General features: G+C 36.0%; 1 protein-coding gene and 1 long non-coding RNA gene across 7 annotated transcripts in view; one reads left to right on the forward strand and one right to left on the reverse strand.

Annotated features, from left to right (window-relative positions):
- LOC116433095 (UPF0489 protein C5orf22 homolog) overlaps window positions 1-23,301 on the reverse strand; it is a 476,138-nt gene that overhangs the window by 258,854 nt on the left and 193,983 nt on the right. The window contains exon 4 of one of the 5 annotated variants that reach the window (XM_076369578.1): window positions 8,795-8,888. The exons of the other annotated variants lie outside the window; for them this stretch is intronic. Within the exon in view, the coding sequence (XP_076225693.1) occupies window positions 8,810-8,888 (79 nt within the window). The 3' untranslated portion in view covers window positions 8,795-8,809. Of the gene's footprint in view, window positions 1-8,794; window positions 8,889-23,301 lie in introns of those variants that run through there. 5 annotated transcript variants of the gene reach the window in all.
- On the forward strand, window positions 202-17,295 carry LOC143174748 (uncharacterized). Of its 2 annotated transcripts, XR_012999047.1 has the most exons (3): window positions 202-309; window positions 16,875-17,117; window positions 17,285-17,295. It is a non-coding gene; the product is annotated as an uncharacterized LOC143174748 (long non-coding RNA). The 2 variants fall into 2 exon arrangements; XR_012999048.1 differs by lacking the exon at window positions 17,285-17,295 and having other exon boundaries at window positions 16,875-17,129.

A 23,301-nucleotide genomic window follows, 5' to 3' on the forward strand; every position in this document is an offset into this window, starting at 1 on the left:
ACACCGGGGAGAAAAAGTTATTGCGTAACCCTCGGCGGACCCGGCGACCGTTTTCTTTTTTTCGAAACGACACCGCGCGCGGTGCATAAAAAACCGCCGCTAATTATGCGAGAACATATACCTGGCCCGTGAGACATTAATGCTAAAGTTGCGGCATTATGCGCGTGACAGGCCCGTACACGTTAGGGACAATGTTCAGGAGGTGGGTAACGCGTATATACCTGAAGTGCGGGAATGTCACAGACAATGCGGAGCGTTAGAATGCGCAGAAAATTCTGTTTCCGGCTGTCAGGCATCAACGTCGTTATGGTTCGTTAGTTCCTGCATTTATATTAATCACGAGCCGGTGGGGATGCACGTCCGAGCGGCCGTGTTTCTGCCGGCGTAACCCTGTACCCACTTGCTTATCTAAATATCTAAACAGTGATTCTCCGAGAAATTTATCATCATCCGTTGTCGTGGACACCGGGCTCTCTCGTATCTTATTGTTATTTAAACCCTTGCTCTGCAAAATCGTGTTGGGTTGTTGGAGAAGGTTTTAGATGGGGCTTGAGAAATATAAATGTCGGTTAATTCTTTTAGATATGAATTGAATATTAGTTTTCTATTATCAATTGTAATGCTTCGAAGTAAATGTAGATGTGGAATGGGAGTAGAATTTATTTTTTAAGGAATTAGGAACATTAAGATAGCTCTGTTGTGCTTGGTTGTGACAGAAATCGTAGTGAGGGGTTAATTAGCTGCCACCATTGTGTAGAACATATTAACTCCGGAGGGCTACTCGCTTTTTTCTTGTTATTGGGATAATTTGAGTACGGGAATATGTTTTTTGAATGTGTTTTGAGTATGTGACTTTTTATTGTCGTTCATGCTTGAATGACGAAAGCCTATGAAGAATATATTTAAGCAGTTTTATACGAAGGATCATGTAATTGATATATGTATGTAATCGATAGTGTTTTCTCGTTGATATGTGAAAATAGTAGAATAAAAAAAATTGTTTTTAATTAATTGAAGTAAGCTATAGGTCTGCAAACTATTTTCCTTTATTAATGGATATATTAGATTGGAAATGAAAATTGTCATGAATACAATAAAATTGACAATATATGGCAAGACCGGAAGTATCAAATCTCATTACCAGATTTATAACTCTACTAAGAAAATCTTAAAATTTGTCTCAACCATCCAATGCGTTTTGTCTAATTATTAATCCGTAAAACCGTTAAAGAATTTTAAAATAGAAAAAAACTGTGTACAGCGACTTTTAATCAAATATCATATTAAACCTCACAAAATTTTGTAAAATTTATAAAAAGACTACGATAGAAGCTTGCGCGGAAGAAACATTATCGCGTACCCAAGTTTTTCAGTGATACAAAGTGATTTTGGATGGACAAGAGACTGTTGAAGGCGAATTACGCTTTCTCAAGTCTATTACAAAATAGCAGACGGAAGTGTACAGATGTTACAAAAAAATTATCTATGTTTTTAGAGTATATAGGATCGAGTAAAGACGGTTCTCCGCCGGGAATATGGTTTTTCGCTAATATAGCCGGCGATATGGAACTTTTATGGTCAACCTTGATCTTTCATTGTTGTGAGTACTGTAAAAATCTGAAAAAATTCTAAGATACTTATTATAGTCCCTAATTTGAGATACAAATGGCATTTTAATCAAACTTTTATATTATTTTTCAATGTAAATTAAAGATCATAGCGAAGTCATCGATAAATTAAATTTTTGAAGATATCGTATTTACAGCTTCGAATATATTGTCCAGAAAAAATAATTTGTTCTGTTTCGTTCATTTCATTCTTCAAAAGAAGTAACAGAACTATTTGCAGATTTTTAGTATTTATTGTGAGCCATATACGTTTTTAGATAAGAAGTAAATAAATAATCATGACAAATTTTAATGTGCTATAATATCCTACGAAAAATTATTGCTCAAAATTGAATTAAGAAAATTTTTTGAGAAACTATACAGCACCGTGTGTATATTCTTATCGATCGATTCTATGAAAACTCATCTGCGAAATCATCAAACATGCACCTTGACAAATTTAATTTTCCTAATTGCTCGAATGATGAGAACTTATTAAGATAGAAATTATACGCAATTATACGCACATAGTCCACATTATTATACGTCTAGTGTACTTCACGGCTACGTTCTTTGATTTAATGAGACGCTACGTATAATTACGTTCTCCGGTCGTACAGCAAGCAACACAGGAATAATGAAGACGTGGCATCCAGCTGTCATTCACGTTTTACACTTGTTGCAACAACCAGTTTCAGTCTTTCAGAATACTTTGTAAATCAATGTTCAATGTTTTTGATTTTGATGGTGTAAATCAGAAGCCAGTGAGAAAAGAGACTGCTAAGTGTAGGAAGTTTCTCTTCGAATGTCAAAGTTTGTCGTTGACTCAGCCTAAAATTAATTTCCCCAAGATAAATTTTTAACAATAGCTTCATTGAGTATTACAAATTACTACTTTTCTAAAGAGGGAGCAAACAACGCTGAGTTACAACTTTACGAGGTGCATAATAATGAACATTATTAGAGAATTTCACACATTCTTTATCTAACAGGTACATAACTCTTTTTTGGTTAAAATTCTGCAATTTCCTTTGATTTGTATATGAAAGACTACATTTACAATTAAGAATATTATTATTTTAAACATTCACATTTTTAATTGATCACTACTGGGTTTGAACAAGAAGTTGAATATGATAATTTTATATATAATTTTATATATACACAATAATGTTTGTATAATAAAACATCTAAGGATTAGCATATTATTTTGATTCTTTCCCAAAATTCATGTATCTACTTCCACGTAGTTTCTAAGTATGAGAACACAGTAAGTATATTTTCGATAAACGAAAAACAGAATGAAATGCAATAAATGATCTTGAACAAGTTTGACAGACTATAGGTCAATGAATTTCTGAATAAATTTATCATATATTTACATTAATGAAATTACCTGAAATAACAGGGACACATTCCACAGCTTCTAGGAAACACTTTTTTGGAATAATGAGTAGTTTGAGAAATAATTTAGTGCAAATATATACATGCGACACCACTCCGTAGTGTACGAAAAAGCACTATAAGATCGTTAAAGTAAAATTAATGCCACTATCTTCTCTGGCAAAAGAGATGTTACGTACCTCATTATAAATGTAGATTTGGAACTCTGTCAGATTTCTTTGAATAATTATCTCCCTAATTATTAGGGTATCAGTAATAATTAAGTGCTAACACTACAATAATAACCATGATCTCGTGAGATAAGATAAGAGTAATACAAACGTTTAAGGAACATGAAGTATAATCATATTTTCTTCGCCCTTGTACACGTCAACACTTACGTCTTAATTTTTTGTTCCTAAGTAAATGAACTTACTACGAACGTGTTATCCCAATTCATTAGACTAGTGATGTATGCTGAGATTAGTTATGTCCGCCAATGAAACACGAAACATGATATCTCCATTAAAAACCTGAATTATTAGTAGAAACAGTCGAACATGAAAATGTTATGTAAAAGAACAGTTCTTAGAAATTACTCCCAGGAATATTCAACGAAATTTTTGTCTATTTTTGTCTAAGAAGCAGCGTTTTATAAGAAATATACAGTAGCTTCAAATCCGACATATTACTGATTACAATAGATACACCTAAAATTTTCATTTACAAAAATAGAATCAAATATACCTGAAACGTGAAAACCAATATTTTATATTTATCAATCTAACATAACAATTCTATACTACTAAATTTATTATTTTCATTTATTTTAATTAACTCATTTATTCTCATTTATAAAACTAGAATCAAACATGAATCATGGGAACCGCTATTTTATCGACCTAACATAAGAATGACTTATCGGTTAAGAAATGCAAAGAATAAAACGAACCATCAATAGAATTTACGTACTGTTCTGCCACCGCGTCGTGCCCCTATTTTCACAGGACTCGGTAACAAGAACCTGATGGGAACTAAAACCTTATGCAATACTTGTTAATCTTGGGCCCACGTAGTTTCTCGAGCACCTTTTGGTAAAAGGCGTTCTTTCCCCTTCGGAGAGAAGCATGTTGCCCTTTCTCATGGTAACTCTCCTCGACGGTTCGAGCGGAAGCACGAAAGGACGACTTTTCAGATTTAAATCGGGACCGTGCGTACGTAGCCAGCCGCGATACGCGCGATTTGCATCACAGTGAATCAAAGCGCGGGCTCGCAGTGTGCACGCACAAACTCACGACCGGGAATAAATCTGAAGTGCGCTCATTGTCGGCTAAAAGTGGCTACCGGCGCGAGATTAACGGCGAAAATGCGTGGAAGCAAGTGCCACGGAATCGTGTCCAGCTAATAATCGAAAAAATATTACGTTGTTCCTTTGCTACGCATAAATCTGCTCTCGCACAATAAATTCCTCTAAGCAGAGTGGAACTGGAACTAAGCACGCTATAGCACGCTGCGCGAAGGCACAGTGCTCTGTTTCGATCGTGCGCATCTTGGTTTTCGAGCATAGTTGCTACAATTTTCTAAGTAAAAGTTCTAAGTAGTTTGAGAATTAATGTAATTTTAAAATATTCCTTGAAACGAAATACTTAATTCGTCAATGATTTCTGCACTAACTGCGAATAATTTAGAAATATTTGAAGATAAAGAATGGTTAATTAGTAGTTAGGTACGGCTGGCAAGAAAATAAATAATTAACAAGTAGTTTGAAGAAAGTGATTCTAAAACAGTTTTCTAAAATTAAATGTTTAACGTGACAACATTTTCTGACTACGTATGGGTAAGTAGTTTAATAGTACTTGCAAACAAATAAATGAGAACACATAGTGGGCAACAAACTATCTAGTCCCCAATGTCTTAATGACCGAGAGTATCCATAACCTTATCGATAGCGGTTTGCTTTAATTAGAGCACAGTAGAATTTCAATAAATTGGAAGAGAATGTCGCCTGGTAGATTCCGCGAACACCCGGCAGAAATGGCCGGCCTGTCTCGAACAAACCTAATGAAAAGCAATGGCAGAAGCAGAAACATAGATTCAGTATTTATTGCATCCGCCATAAGAAATTATAATCACATCAATAATAATGGCCACGAAATGAAAGTAAGCAAATCATTTAATAAAATGGAAGGTTTCCTAGTCATATATAAACTTCTTTTACAACTGTTTGTTGTAAACAACAGTACATAGGGGGAGACATGTCATAAATGGAAGGTCTTGTGCAGCAGATTGGTTACCTCGTTAGCTTCTGAGTAAACCGTGATATTTTAGCTTCGGTTCCTGGAACTTCCAGGTGCTGCTATATTTAATCGATTTTTTTCAACTGTCTAACTTCTTGCTGCCATCCCCACTACCTCTGCTAGTGATCAGCAACCGTCATAGATTCTGCGCGCGTTTTGAAAGCGATTTCTCTGCTAGAATTGCGTGCCACAGCAACTCGAACGAATACTTGAAAAATCCATAAATCCAGATAAAGTAAATAATATCTATTTTTTCTGGGCACGTACATTGAAAAGATGCAAACAAATATAGGTATAAACGATGATTAAAATATTATCACATATAAGAATAAATAACGAAATATAACATTTAAGACACTTGTAATGAATTAACAATCACATATGTTTACATAATATTTTCATATATATCGGTGTAATTTTATCGTCCAATTTTTATTCATTTCTATTTTCTACTTTTATTATTTCAGTTATATTATCGTATTTGTAATACGCGATGCAAATGAGTTTGAAACATTGATAGTAGTTTCATTGAATGACCTTTTGAGAGAAAATTAACGAATATTTCAGACTATAATGCACAGAAAAATCTCTTATAATAATAGAGGGTGAGAAAGAAGGAAGGTGTTAACATAAGCACACAGCTACCGTTTAATAATTACTCTTCTCATAAGTGTTCACTCATATCGCGATCAAACAATGAATTTTCATTCCCAAGCGTCCGTTAGACGCCTGAACAAAATTAAATAGTAATCAAGAATAATTATAATACATAGGGATTATAAGAGTATTATTAACATGAAATCGATACATTGCTTTTTCATTCAGCATTCCACTAAACCTAATTTGAAATAACGAAGCTAAATTCCTCATTTAAAAAGAGACGTTATTGACTGTGGTTTACAGGTGATTCTTTCGCGCGGATGTTCCGTCAGGTCTACGTCATTACCTCTCAATGGCACATCCGTACGTTTTCCTTTGCTGACTTAATTACGTTACTCGGGCGAGGCATTACTTACAATGCAATCAGTTTTGTTTGCGTGCAGCAAACGTATTAATTTTCGTGTATTCCCAGCCAGGCGGAGACACCTGCTCCCGCAATAATTTGTCTCGGTATAGCCATGGGCATGCAGGTGATGTCGAATTGTATAAATTCGTTCGAGGACGTAGGCAGACACTTTGTACGAGAACAAACGTGATTACTTAAGTTTGATCTTCTTCTGATTCCCATATTCTAATTCTGAATTTCACTCTGCCATGTATCTACTACTACAAAGAAAAAACAGATACTTCGAAAAGCATTCCATAAAAACTCGATCCACGACCACGTTTGTTATTACGTAGATTAGATGATGTAAATCGAATTATAAATTTTTAAAATATATATTCTCAGAAACAAAGCCTCATTTGATAGTCATTCGTATATCTGCTATGAAGTATTCTGCTCATTCTGCTACAACCTGCAAAGGTACATCATGAATCAACTAACATATATAAAAATATAATGTATAATAATTAAAAACTGACAGACGAAAGAAATATGAGAATTCACGAGCGAAAAAAGAAGTAAAACTGTATGGTTGTCGTGGTAAACAACTTAATTACAATTTTCTGTTACAATTCCAATTTCGCGTAAATACGGATATCTCGGCCGAAGATCAACGTAATTATAATATCTGCCCGACATAACCAGCAATTAACGCGGTGATTGTCTACGATCCACCATAAAACCGTATCTCCTCCCGCCGCGCCGCGTCGCGTAGCTTCTAAACAACGTACAATCGACATCTTAATCAGGCATCGGTCTAATTACAATGTCATCTTTCACGGCAGCGACGCGTGTAATTTCCTCTCGGCAATGATAACCGGCTCGCGTCTCCATACGCGGAATGTAAATGATTTAACATCGCGACTTGGCAGTTAGCCTCGCTTCGCCTCTCTTCCTCGAAAATAGCGCGCGACAATTAAATTGCCATTGTAAACGCAATCGATATCGCGATCGGAAACCGTAATTACCGTGGCATCCCGTCGACTACTCGCCCCTCGTATGTCAAAAGTGCAAATCACACACGCAGTCCTATGTATATACTTAGATTGGCCAGCTCCGCGCTCGGACGTAATCACTTCACGAGACACTGCTTACCTCAGGAATAGACAATCCTTCCTACCACGTTATTAAATCTACGATTAGCTCAGTTACTGTCTAACAAGACGTCGCGCCGTAAGCGGATTTCCAACCGTTTATGAGCTTGTTATTTGAAAGCGAAGCCGTAACAGCAACTTTGTCGCCGGCGATTCTTGGCTTGTTTCGCCTCGTTCGATCATCCCTTAGATACCGACACAGTCGAGTGTCGTGTATATTTCTTAGAGGATTGTTCTGTATGTTACTTCGTTCCATGTTTATGCGTGATGTCAGTTTACGTGATCCGAATTTAGTAATACCGAATGAAATTTACTTTTATTCTCTGAAATGTTATTGTTAGTGCATTTTCGTTAACATTCTATGGACCGAATTTTCTTATGTGACTATAACAAAATTTACGCAGTATGAAGTTAATAAATGTCACATTATAAGTACAAATGAACAATGTATTCAATATTTTTAATAATTATATTAAAGCCAATGTATGTTGTAACTTTAAAGTCACAATTACGTTCAACGTTTGCGCCAGTGCGTATAAAAGTTTAAGTTGATTAGTTATTTAATTTCATCATTTTACGATAAAAGACTAAATAAATAAATTTAACCCAGTATATTAACGTGTGACTTGAAAGTTATAGGGGTTTGTAGAGGGTTAAACTGTGCGAAAGAGTGATGTATTTCTAAAATTTACACCAGCTTTAGTTTCCAATATCTTCTTTCCTTTCGTGATCCAGTTTATGATTTTCATTCGCGTAAAACAAGTCCATGTGGAACAGGTAACTCCGAGTAAATAGAGGAACAGTTGACTAATTATTCCAATAGTGACACCGTTGTATAACATCGTAACTGAGAAACTATTTCGTAATTAGGAACTAAGTTTGAAGAGCTTATCGAAGTAAACGGTGTTTCATTAAAGTCGCGCTCGCGACGTCGCGAGCAGCCTTGACGTTCTCTAAAACCATGCACATTTTTCGTGACTCCTAATAAAGCCGTAAAAGAGAGGAACGCGCGTCAATGTCATGACGTAGCGTGAAACGAGGCTAATTACGCATCCGAGCATCGAGCACCTCGTAATTGGAACACGCAACGGCGTCGTGACAATGCAACTGCAGTATCATCCAAAAATCAATCGGACCGCGACGCGTCTCCTCTCGGGCCCTTTGTTACGCAACCGCGCGCAATGATGTCCAGTATGCAAGTCATTCGCGTCGCGAGCCTCGATTATCCTCCTCCGAATCGGACAAAGGTGGCCGGATCACGGAATGGAATCAGCCATTGCATTATCATCCTTCCGACTACTTATTCGTCACGCTCGCACGCTCCGGAGAATCGACCATTCGATGAACCATCTGTGCTCGCGCATTGCGAGACAGAAATCCGGATCACCTGAGACATGCATTCAACGCCCAAATGTTTGAACAAAGAACAATGCCCACATCGGAATGTATCAGCATCATAGAACTGAAATCATAAAACGTCGACTTTGATTGGGTGTCTAAGACTGCGTTTATTGTTAGATCACTTGATGGCTAGACTGAGGAATTCGGTAGATCGATCAATTTTCATTTTTGATCATTCAATTTTCTACTGGTTTTATTCACTAATTTTTAATTTGGCGAAGTTGTCGATGTGCTTAGCCCGCTCTGGTTTTGTTAATTTTCTAATATGTTGTTGGAGGCAAGATTGTGAATAACTTTTTCCTTTATGTGTTGCGGCGGCTTGCATCAATCAGTCCTCGATCTTCAATGAAAGTTCTTGACAAAAGAGGAAGACAGAATCGAGTCGAGCCGAAGGTAGGGCGGGGCTTATCTAGTAGGAGCGGGCTACAACAGAAGAGGGCGTGGTCTATCCGGAAGGGGAGGGGATTAACCAAGTAAAAGTGGGCCCCAACTGAAGGAGAACGGGGCCTCTCCGGTGAAGATTAACCGAGCGAGAGGCGGAGCTTAGTCGGAAGAGGCGCGGTTTGTTCAGGAGAAGGCGGAACCTACCCGAGTGGGGATTAGGCATAGCCGGGAAGGAGTGAGATTTAACCAAGCGAGGTTTAGTCTAGAGGAGGCGGGGCGTAGCCGAGTAGGGCGGGTGCTATCCAGAATGGGGAGTGGTCTGACCGAGTAGAGGTGGGGCCTAGTCGGTAGCAAAAGTTTTTCGCAATTATCTCGGAAACTAAAGCATTCCGTTGACATTATATACAGGTAAAAGTTGTTCAAAATTTTGTCCCCAACAGCATACTTGAAAATCATCATAATTGAGGCGGTCTAAGCACATCGATAATTTGATCCTTGAAATTTTCGATCACTAATTTACTATTCATCGATACGGTTACACATAATCAATTAGAACTATGAAATCGTAAGCTAGAATTCTTGACTCTGTGCGGTTTTGCTAGACATGAAGTCATCTCCCAACTGTATATCAGAACTTCGATACTAGTTCGTGGCGTTGAAATTTTTATTTATTTCCGTTAGAATATTGTTATTACTATGGGTTCCTGAAATTTGAATAAAGGTTTGTATAAAAGAAAGGCAATGCGAGATATTGTGCAAAATACATATAGTACGAGCATGAGGAAAGTGATTTTTTATATAAAAATGAATTAAAGTGCATAAAAATGTTATTATAACTCTGGCTTAGTTGTCGAGATAATATGCACTTGCATATTTAATCGTGGAGCAACTTTCTTCAGTGCCTTACGTCCATAAATTTGAAAATCACAATCAACTATTGTAGAGTATTAATTATGTATTTTTATGTAAAATTTTGATTGAGTTGTTATTTGAGTTTATTTTTGCATAAGAAATCATACCTCCATCTCTCAACAACTATGGGGTGGTTGTTTTCATTATAAACCGAGAGGTGTCATGAAAATTATATATTATATTACCCAATGAATAAATATTAAATAAAAAATATTTATACTTTTGTTTTTATTCGTTCTATCATATAAATTTGTGGTACAATGATATTAATGTGACGAATGAAATTTTATAGAAAATATTATATTAATTTAGAATTTTATTTAACACAACTACTTGCAATATACATTCAACAGACGTAGCTTTGTCAAGCGTTTTTAAGGTCCCCGATGCACAAGCCAAGTAGAAAGTGAAATTGCATGTAACACACGCGTCGCGTCGCTTTAGAATGGCCACGTTGCGCAAGTATTAATTCAAGGACTTGAGCTTCACGAACTAGCGATTACGATTTACTTATGGATATTATATTTGGAATGCAAAGTCTGATTTTACTAAATCTTTTGCGAATAATGGCACTTGTATGTTACAGAATAAGATAAACCTCTTAGCCCGTAATAATAAGTCAGCCCCGCGGTGAAGATTCCAATCTAAGTTCAATAAATATGATTATCATTCACTCTAACGCTCTAACACATTTATCAATATTTATGTATATCGTAAACGTAAGTATTCACTGAGTAGCTTATTCCTACGATAAGGATAAGAATAATCGGTTCCTAGCAGAAAACGAACGAAGAAATTACTCGATAAATCCATTCGTTTATCGCAATAAATGTCACGCAATTATTCATAAATGACATTCTTACACTCGTTCTTCTATTTACCCGAGTATCCGTTCCACGTGGACTCGTTCTACTCGAATGAAAATCGCATAAATAGAGCCCGTCCAGAAGAAAATAAAATATTAGATACAAAAACTGATAGAAGTTTTAGAAATACCTACTTCACGTAGTTTAACATTGATTTCCATTATGATCACCGATAACTAAAGCTTCCAAATTACCTGTGAACAATCACAATAAGAAATCTGGTCGAATAAAAATATTTAGTACGACAAGTAGCTACATAATAGTGTATCAATACTGTGATACCAAATCAATAATAATTATTTCCAACACCACCTGTCTTTACTATGAAAGAATAACTATTATTACACAAAACATTCGAAATTCTCGTGGTAACCAACGTGTCACAAAAAAGATAATAGAAAAACGAAAACAGAAGTTCATTCATTATCACTACATTCAAATCGCGAACATTGACATCAACTATAAACAACACCGCGCAGTATTATAATCTACCTCACAAAAAAATCGCCTAAATAGAACATGCATACAAATTCAACTTCCCTTCGCAAGATATCACAAACCCACAAGATCACTCCGTTACGTCCAGTGTTAACGACCGACCAGCGGTCGGAGTCGCAAAGCAATCAATTAAACGTAGACACGCAGAAACCAGCGTACGTCCGTTTGTCCGTGAACCACTCCGGCCGATTGAAGTCTCCATTCTAAGGCAGCGTCGCGTTCACGCCGATCCGAAACACAAATGTCGATCAATGGACGACCTAATCAGGATATTGGAACGATCGTTCCGTCGAGCCTCTCGGTTCGAATTCTTACTGTCGAGGGGCGGAGTACGACGAGGAGGAGGAGGAGGAGAAGGAGGAGAAGGAGGAGAAGGAGGAGGAGGAGGAGGAGGAGAGATCAAAAGATGGACAAGCACTCGGAAAAGAAGAAGCATCGTTGTGAGGAGTGCCAGACTAAATTACCCGGACGTGCCCGCGCAGATAAGGCTCCCTGTGTACGCGCATAATGCGCTACGTAATGTGCAGTCCACAGGCAACCAGCGCCGTACTCCCTCTTCCTCTGCCTCTCTGCCGCTGCCGCCCCTTACTCCTCTCGCTGCTCTTCCTCTTCCTCCTCCCGCCCGCCCCCTCCTGTCTCTGTTCCATCGCTACCACGCCTGGAGGAAGAGGTAGGAACCTATGTACCCTACGTATGCAGTCTGTGTGCTCAGAGGCTGGGCACATATTGACCGATACGTACCGCCGGTAGCAAAATAAACAGTTCTCTCTCCATCTGCTCCTCCAGCCTCTCTCTTCCTCCTTGTTCCCCTTTTCCACCCTCTCTGTCCCGTTTGACCCTAGATCATGCGTCGGTATCGGCGCAGCACCTTCTTCTCGCTTCTCCCCGTTACCCTTTGGGCTCCTTTTTCCCCACCGTTTTTTCGTTATTCTCGTTCGCCCGGCTTCCTCCTCGTTCCACCGATACTGGACACCAAGTTTACGAGCGACTAACTTGCAATTGACGCGGGTTCGACGCCGCTCCGGTAAGTTTTCGAACTCGACGAGAAGTTTTGATAGTCGACTTTAAGCCCGTGTAACTGTTCTGCGAGATGTAGCCGTGTGTGACGAGGTTTTAATGGCGCCTGTCGGTTATTGATGCGATCGTTGGAGTTGGAATTAAATAACGTATTCGAATATGTCGCGTTGGTAAGGAATAAATGGTTCTGATTATATAATTCTGTAATTATGTTGTAGGATTCTGATGGTAGATTTGAGAGATCAATGTATTTCGTGTGTTTCAATTGTTGAGATGAGAGTAATGCAACGTTACTTGAAAAGTAGAATTTTGTTACTTTATCGGTGGCAGTTATGAATACATCAAAAAATCAATTGATACATTTTCTCGAATATTCAAATATAAAAGGAATTCTCAATTAAACGTATAATTGATGTTAAACAAGTTGCGTTGCTAATATGTAGATCTACTAATTCTAAAAGTATATTTTTATCAATTAACAAGAACACGCGTTCAATCCTAAGAACCCAGATATATTTTACAACGAAACAGAACAGAAGTTCAATTTCTTCAGAACGAAAACGATAGAATTTCACTGTATGCTATTGTAATTACTATGACACGTGCAATTATTCGATCGTGATGGATAAGAGTTGAACAAAAAGTGCTTCACACGAAGTCACCGGCGCAGGAATATCGATACACATTTCTCAAGAAAAATGTGTTTTCGAAACCAAAGGAAACGTGATCCCGAAGGGTTAGGAAGCAGAACAGGATACTAGTATTACCGGCGTGGTAATTCTAAACTAAACTAAAACGTGGATTCCCTCCAGCGCGACTAGATCCCTTCGACGTGGAAAAAAAGAGCGGCACACGGACATGGTGCAAGGATCACATAAATTGACAATGGCGGAATCCGTGAGAATCGCGTTTTTCGACGAATCGACGGTGGCAATTCACTTCGAAGAGCGATCGTTAGCCGGAAGCGGCCTTAGGGCCAGTATTTCAGTATCTGCTTAAGTGGCGGCTCGGCGTACAGTGGCCTCCAGTTGCGAAAGGTGATTTTATTCGCGTGTCGTGCGAGTTTACGTTGAAGCTTGCACTTAAACCCGAAAGGGATAAATTTCGCAGATTGGAATCGGCCATTTTCGAGCGGTCCGCGATTCAATGTCGCTGAACCGGCGACGCGTGTCCCTTCCGATCGACGATCGCTGTAACCAACAATTTCCAGAAGAAATGACTCTCGGCCGAAACCATATATCTCGAATATTTCATTGGCTAAAACGAAATCCAAGGAAAAAATCGTCATTATTCGGACCGCTTTATGGTTCCGGGACATGAAAGAGGATGCACGGAAGAAATGTAAATGGAAGTTACGAAAGTAAGAAAAATACGGAGGGGTAGAACGGTTGAAAAGGAAGAAGATGTCGGTTAATGGATAGAGCGAAGCTGTAGCGTGGAAAATATAGTTTCTAATAAATGTAAATATATTAACCTCCGATAATTAGAAATATTCACGACCTAATTTCATCAAATTTTAGAGATCATAGAGGAATTTATAAAATTTAGTGTCTCACTTTAGGGATTGATTATGTTTACCGAGTTAGGAAGTATTTTATAACCACATACAGATTACGTATATATAAAAAGTAAACTAATATTCTATTATACTATTCATATTATATCTAATTATTTGTACTACTTGCACTGTACCAACTGTTTCTTTTTAAATTCAGACATCTGCTATAAAATCAAATGTTCTACTATATGAAAAATGTATTAAAAGAAATACTGCATCTTTAAAAAAAAATGCAGAAAAATTTGATGTTGTTCAGTATTACACACGATGTAAAGTGGCTCATACGTGGACGTCGCGTAGACACGAGAGGAAGCGCATGATAAGCATATGCGCGTTAATGGTTCCGTGGCCGCAGTTTGCATTACGAAGACAATGATAACGACACGCTTGGTCGCACGAAACGCACACAGTCGAACTCGTGTATGAAACTAATATTTACAGACATACTTTGTCCAAACCACGCAAGCTTTCTTTGGGAACCTTCGGTGTGAGTTCAGTTTCTTCGTAAATATAACAAAACCTTTAAGAAAATTAACATTGTTAAATTATTCTGTGGACGTTGTTCAGCAATATTTTATAAATAAAAAGAAAATATTTAATTGTGTATGATTAATTTATAATGTATATTATAACTGAAACTCTATCGGAGACAATTACTTGGATTTCAATAGGAAATTAATATTCGCAGATATAAAGAAGGATAAATTGTTTAAGGAAAATTTGTTAAATAAATTGTATTGCGTTCTATAACAATGTTGTTATCTTCATCATCAAATAATTCATTTGAGCACAAATACACCTACCTAATATGCCTAGATTTATATCAAGTATTAGTTGCATGATTGTTTCATATAATGTAAGTTAATTAAATCTAATTTCAAGCGTACTCAATTATTTCCCTCATTTCGGATTATTTCCGAATGTTATCATTTATATATAATAAACATAACACCGTTTAATAATCCATTAAATTATCTGCAAAGTATGTATTTCATTTTTCCCTTCAATAATTAAGAAACATAATTAAAGTACCATATCTTCCATTATTTGTTTAGTAAAATGATGTAGAATGCTGCAAAATATGTATAAGAACACGTAGAATTCATTGTTTCATGAATAAAACAGCAGTTCGTTCTAACAGAATATATAGTGTACTTAACATATTCCATAAAAATCATCTTGGAAATCGAATAATGCTAATCAATCTTAACCCTTAGCACTCCAGGTTGTTTTGTAATCTATCAGCAACTGCAACTAATTTTTATAGTATTCCTACCGAAAATGAGAAATGCTATAACATTTCTTCGATCTTCTATTTTCCTTCTCAGTGCAAAATTTCGATGTGTGGAAAATCGAATAATTTTAGGGTAGTTTCTTTAAGATTCATTAAAATATTTAATATTATAACTGGTGCGATATTGTACCCTACAGAGTTCAAAGGGTTAATAAATACTGCAGTGTCTTTAATGTTTCTGGAAATAATTAACGAAACTGTTGTAAACAGTGACTTAATCTTTCGTGTATCAGCGAATTTAGTATAATGAAGGCTTCAAGTGGCCTGACCGTAGTGCCAACGGTCATGTTACACATGCGCGAGCTCCTTTGTTTAATTACAATACATACCTGGACAGCGTAATTATTGGTTACAATGAACGGAACCAGGCTGCTTCGACATTTTTTCTTTTCCGTTCTAGTTGTTAGGAACATTTGGTAGCCGTCGACCGGTCATACACATGAGAACAGTCGCGCGTGTTCAACGAATATCGTAATGCGCCTGCTATTGTGGCTATTACGTCGCCATTAATGGTACTTCACAATGTAATTTCCAGCCCAGCACTTTTTCTCTTACATCCCTCCCCTTTTCTTTCACCCTTCGAGGCCCAATTCTGAGCCATCACTTTCGTCATACCCAAAATTATACTACTTTTTTAGCTAAATATTTCTCAGTAAACTATTTCATACGTTGACACTATAGACGATCAAGTATATTATATACATTGCAAATGTTTACGCAAATAGAGATATTTATAAACCTCCATAAAAGAGGAATTATACGCGTTAGTAAACACTTTATACACTTGTGAATATAAGAGAAAATACAAAAAATGCAGAATTCAGTATCATATTATACAACAATATATGATTTCTATTTAGTGGTAACCAGAACTATATTTTTATGGAAAAACGAATTGAAATTCAATCGAAGTGCCACGTGGCTAGGAAAATCTTCTTAGAATTAATTATTGTGAAGACTGGTTTTGACTTATGAAACTAATAGAAAGTAAATATTAACATAGAATTTTAGGAAACAGTTAAATTGGTAATGTAGCTCAAACAATGCTATTATAAATATTGCAAATAAACAGGGATTACTGAATAACATGGGAACGTTATCTGAATCTTGATATTTATCTGTACATTTTATTTACACCCAACATTTAAAAAACCTAATTTCGATTGACCTTCATGCAATTTTTCATCCTCTTACTTTAATAACTATTATTCTGAAAAAATAAACCATTTCTGTTCTACTGAGAGGTACGTTAATGTTAAATTCTATCGAATAACAATATTTCAACATAGTTTTGCAGAGAATTCTTTGAACCTGAACTTGAACCGCACAGTAAAGCACCACAGCATTCTGATGGAAAAGAAGATTCCGATTAAGATATCCTTGGAGCCAGTGAAAATCACTGTATTTAAAAAAAAATCTCCATTTTTTTTTAATTCAGAAAAGTGGTGCTTCAATATTATCAGTGTTTCATTTTATTTTGCTGCAGATCAAGAAATGCGATAATTTTTATTTTTACAGTGTATATTGAATTTTGATGGGAGAAAGGATAAAGGACATTCCAGGATACGCGGCCAGGATGAATACGAGTACAGTATTCTGCCACAGAGGGAACCACTTGCTGAGCAGCTCGTACCGAACTCAGCGCCAAATAAGAAGGAAGGGAAACAGTGAAAGCTTGAATTCCTGCAATTTTCGACCTCCGACGATAAGGCAGAAGCTTCACTGATAAGCTCAACGCTTATCATTTGTAAAAAATGTTTGGTATAAAAAATGTGTAAAAAAAATAGTGCATACATATTTTATGTTTACTACGAATTTTAGTAACTAATAATAAGTAATATCATTTTGTATTAAATCACTTATTATACATATTTATATCGTATGCTAAGTTCATTTGTACGATCATATACATTATTGTTACGTTCTAGGGACGAATGAATTTATAATAATAAAATAAGTATTCATATACTTATATCTTTTGCTTCGAGCGAACAATATTCGTTTAAAAACGGTGAGTATGAGGAGTAAGGTTATTTACATTAAAATATAATTTTGTAAAAGCTAAAATTTTGATGACAAACGCATTTCATTTAACGATGTATTGGAAAATATATGAACAATTTAGAAATTAAAGGTAAGGGTGTTTGAATGCATTTTCGTCTGTAGTAGATCATTTTTTGTTGAAAAGTAAAAGTTTTATTCGACAGCTGATGTTATTTTATGGAAATATCAGACTTAAATATTATTCCAAGTAAAGTATTGGTACCTACTAAAAAAAAGATATACTCAATGTGCAATGAATGAAGTATAAAAAGTAAACGTGTTATCTTCGATGGCGATAACATAAACAAATTAATTTTATAATATAGAAAAGCACAGCAAAGAAGTTTGTATTATTTTGTAAGTAATGACTTTTTGTAAAGACATAAAAATCCATGACATATTTAGAAAACAAATTTACTTGACATGATTTTGCTTTTTATTATAGAACCAATGAAGAAACTTATAAATCAGTTTAATAAATCAAAACTCTGTAAATTAATTAAAAGGATATCAAATATAGATGGAAACCATGTAAAAAAAATATTCTTCTAAAGAAAATATTTCCTTCCAGTCTTTTTACAACGATTAGAAAACTGTTTATAAAAATTACGTGCTTTGAAGACAGTATTTCGAAAGATATTATTGTATTATAGCAACGTAACTATGAAATAATGATTTGTTCGATATCTTCAGCAATTTGCAGTTCAAAATGATCTCAAGTTATAACGAGATGTTTTACATGATTAATTAAACATTGTCGAATTTCCTATATTGTTAACAATAACGAGATTGTAAAGGTTATGAATTTAGATAAGGCTACTAATCAAATGACAATAGTTATATTTAAAAGGTAATTGCTTTTTCAGAATCTATTTGTTATAGGAACCACTACCACCAGATGTATAAAAGTTTAGTTATTGATATTTGGGACATTAAAAATACCTAATAATAAAGTGTGTTATATATTTGGTGTAAATTACTGTTACATCTATAAGGTTAACAGAACTTTTGTCTTTGCCGTCGGAAGAAAGGAGAAAATGGCCTAACGCTTGGAATGGCTCACAGTAACTTGAGAAACTATATACATTCAGCTTAAAACTTGTTGCACGAAATCATATTTTCATCATTAAAGTTACACAACTCTAGGGTACCTTACTTTCTTTACAATTTATAGCATTTTTTTTAATTCAACGTAAATACCTACTGTAAAATATTCATTGACACACGATAATATCATTAATTCTCTTTATTTGAATTGAAAGGATATTAGAAATGTACTTTTATCGAAGTTTTGTTGTCACAAATTCTTATAAACTAAAAAATTCGAATAAAAATAGTAAAACCTAAGTAAAGTTTGCATAATATCTTTAACAAATTGAAAAACAAGAGAACAATGTCTTTGTTAAAATATCAATAGTGATGAATAATGAAAGGAAATATTTACTATTATAGTTTTAACAGAATTATAGGTATTATTAGCATTAAAATTTTTAACGATGGTTATACGATAAAACAAATGCATAGCTTTATCGTATACTGAAATAAGTATACATATAAAAACACAATAATTGAACGATTACTCATTAATGTGAATTAATATAATATCGAAACTGATGCGAAATATATTCTTAAATCAAACCTGTGTTTCAATATTTTAAGGACAATTTTCATTATTCAAACTTACTGTACCAAGTGTACTTCAAATATATTTTTGTACCGTTAATGATAGAATGTACTATGAATTTGAAAAATCACATCAAAGGGTAAAGAATGAATCAAGAATTAAACGCAAAAGTAAGTACGTGACAATTAGTATACATATAATCATAAAAATATACATTCTCCCAAATTAAATCACGAAGGCTGGAATTGAACAGAAACTATTTCGCCAAAAATGATTAAAAAATGTTTTACTAGTCTAAACAATATATTCAAATAATCTATATTGAAATATTATTTCCTAAAAACACTTTGTTCAACATCTACAATAAATATTCCATTAACTCTAAAATGATTTCCGAGACAAATAACAAACATTTTTCAAACAATAACCAAAAAGTTGCAATAACCCTGAAATTAATCCCTGCAATATTAAAACAAATGAATAATAATCGTTTGCATTCGCCTTGTAGTCGCCAAGAAAAGTTCATACGAAATTCTTCCAAAGACCGTAATAATATACAGTAAACACATCGTGGGACCACAGCAACGACAATAAAGAATGCAATTAGATTTCGAATTTATAGTTCTCATATTACTTGGCAGGCCTATAATTATTCTACGCGTACACGGAACAGAAAAGTAATTGCTGTAAAAGAATTATTTATCTGTAACTTTTAGCAGACCGACGCATAATACGGTCGACGTTGACGTAATTACAGGTCGCTATCTTTATGCCCGCGGAATAAATTCACGGTGATAACGTATACGGAATATACATATTTGTTTCGCCGCGCATAAGAATCTACCATTTTGCAACAAAATGTCACAGCGCGGCGAGCTCTCGTACCGAAAACACTCGAGCGTTTCCATCGACCGAAACGAAAGTTATGGGCGTAATTGCGCGTTTAAGGTTTTACGAGCGAGCACATTACGCCAGGTGATTCGCCGAGGTTGAAAACCGCACGGGAGCAAAGAAACGGGCCGCAAGAGTTAGCAGCGATAAAAATCACTGCAATTTATATCCAGCCCGAAAAAAGGACGGCGCGCCACCGTCGGGCCAGAATTTTTGATAATCGGCGCTGCCGCGGCGACCCGGCAGCCCTTGACTGTCCCAACGCAACGCGGCGCGGCGCGGCGCGTTCGCTTTCTCGATTTCAGGTATAATTAAATAATTCTAGTCCCTAAACGCAGGCGAACGCGCGTGGCGAGCAATTTAAAGAAACGCGAAATTATCCGGAATTAAATTAGGATCGTAAAGGCGGCAACAAAGCCGCGGCTGGTCTGGTTTTACTGCGCGTAAAGCATTCCGCACGCGAGAAACGTAACGAAACGGAACCGGGACGAGCGGCGAAGACTGGCAGCGTGAGCGGGAAGCCAATGGGAAGAACGTAATTAGAAGCCGCCGTGTTGTAACTGACAAGAACACGTCAATTTAGTTCGTCGATACGTGGCTCCGGTGTTTAGGGACAGCTTAAAGACGAAGGAAATCGAAGCCGTAACAACGCTGCTCCTTCCGTCGCCATTATTAGAAACGGCTCGGCCTGTTTTAACAGTGATCCGGGCGGTGATGATTCTTCTGAAACGTCGGTTATCCACGGTGTCGAGTTTATCGAAATACTTTTCGTGATTTAGAATTATTGTAAAGGTATTCGTTTGTTTGGTTAATCGAGCAGAGGAATTTCTTGGATGGAGCATAGCAAAATATTCAGGATTGTTCGTGTATTTGAATTTGTTTCGTTGATAGGTTTATGGATACTTAGTGTATAGCTTGCTCTGTTGTTCATAGAGGAATTAATGTTCGTTTATTTGGATCTTGGAAATTGGAGGTTTTAAAGTAGACCACTGGGATATGTATTCGTGTAATTGCAGCGATCGGGATTTACTTTAACCTATAAATGTAATAAACTTAAAGATTTTTATGAGCTTCGGCGCAACAATTAAATTTTTATCTGCTGGTTGAAGTGGTGGAGTATTATTATATAAGAGAACTGCAATGAAACCTTATTATTTTATCGATCTGTTTTGCGAATTCTTAAATGTGTATTGTTCATTGTTTGAGTATATTGTCTGGGACGTATTAAGTTTTTGTGTATGAAATAATCTGTTATAAAGGTTGGACACTTTTGATGGAGGATAATTCTAACACTTACTTCCAATGTTTTACGCGAAGAAATAGATCGACAGTTTTACACATTTTAATGTGTAATAGGTCTTGCAAGAACAAAGAGAATAGCATTTAATGAATGAAATAAAATCGCTTAAAAATGAACAAAAACAATTTTCTAAGTAACGAAGAAAATGTACATTAGATCAGAAACAACACTAAACATCCTTCTAATCGTTGATTTCGATTCATTTAGAAAGAAACCAAGCAGAAATCAATGACAATTGTCTAAGAAATATCTCAAACGTTTACCACCGAGTTGTTTAAACAATTCTGAAACCTGTTCCACTGATTTAGAAAAATCAGAAAAGTTACCACGACAAGGTTCTAACACGTTCTCGTCGTCATGTACCACCGGTGGTACACAGCTAATTTATAATATTAAAACAAATTAACGTTAACAAGTAAATAATATATCGAATTATTTATTAACGTCAGATTTACGAACGTTTATTCTACACTTTATTCTATCGTTCCTAGAAGACTACATGCTTGTCCATATCGAACTCAGAAATTAGTGTGTCAAGAACAAAGAATTATAATGTGAATTCACATAATTGCATCAATCAAAATCGACTGGAATTGTTACGTAGTAATGTTTAAAGTATTCAATTTCCGTCCAATTGGCGGTTTCCGTAAATCTAAACCTACAATTAGCAACTGAAGTCAGAAAACTAGACACGTAACAATAGTCTGTTCAACAATATTTTTGCCAACATTGTTATTTTTATAATCTATGATTAACACTAGAACTACCAGTCAACATGGCTAGTTTCGATTTCCTCGTTTCGCAATTATTGATACCTTCGAAGCATTGAATGATCGAAATGATCTCGAAAATAAATAGTTTTACTGGAATCCTATAATGAATGCCTAAATGAACTGAAAATAATCTATTGTTACAATTGAATCGCTCAGAAGTTAAGATTAAGATTAAGTCAAAGATTAAGTCTAGAAAACAAAAACTGAGAAACTTAATGTTCTGGCTTCTGAAATGATTATACAACATATTCAGAGGCTACAAAAAGAAGGCTTTCGGACCTAAGAAAAACGAACAAATCCCTTAATAACTAAAATGATATTAACACTAGAACAACCGAGCACTTATACCGTTTCTGAAAATTTCTTTATAACAGTTGAAACCATGGATACATTAAGATTTCAATCGGTTCATATTTCAGTTTGGGTATGATTAAATCAGCTTCTTTAATCATTTCTCAAAGAAGTGTCTGTACCTTGGCAACCATCATAAAAGGAGAAATTCGGAATTGGTCATTTTGACCCGGCTGGCGGTTCTAGTATTAAATGCTCGGTAGTTTTAGTGTGAAACATATAGAAACATGTCCCGGCGTGAACATATTAACCCTCTATGGGCCGAATTTTTGTTCATGATTATAACAAAATCTATGCAGTACTAAATTAATAAATATCCACATATGAAGACGAATTAAAAATGTAGTCAATAGTTTCAATAATTTCATCAAACGAATATATTTTGTAACTTTCAACTTACAATGACGTTAAACTTTCACGCCTGAGCGTACAAAAGTTGAACTGATTACTTAATTTTATTCACCACTTCCAGTGCAAAATGAAATAAATCAACAAGATGTCAATATAGTGATATGTGATTTGAAAGTTACATGAGCCTACAGAGGGTTAAACTATGAGCAACGTTCGGTCAGAAAATGGTGTTTCCATCTCGCTTTCCGTGTTCCTCGAAACAATCAAGCGTCCGGTGATTTATGGACGATACTGTACCTTTCGACCACAATGTCCGACAACTTCCGCGGCTTGAAGGCACGCTGGAACCGCAGAAGGTTAACTACCAGCAAAGTATTCCTCCTCGCCGGAAGATGAAGCCAAGCAACGCGGGCTATGCCGGGAAACCGCGTGCCTGTTTACACGCACGGGCGTAAACCTCGCGCGCCGCGGTGATTTATCTCGCGGCTCTCTGGATTTACAGCCGATACTTCGCATAATCGATCCCTGGCACGCAATCGACCTATGCTATTCGGTCAGCCGGTTCACGTACAATTGGGAGGTGATTTGACGTCCAGCAGAACGGCACAGGGG

Source organism: Nomia melanderi, chromosome 7 (assembly GCF_051020985.1).
Source record: "Nomia melanderi isolate GNS246 chromosome 7, iyNomMela1, whole genome shotgun sequence".
In the NCBI taxonomy this organism is placed as follows: domain Eukaryota; kingdom Metazoa; phylum Arthropoda; class Insecta; order Hymenoptera; family Halictidae; genus Nomia; species Nomia melanderi.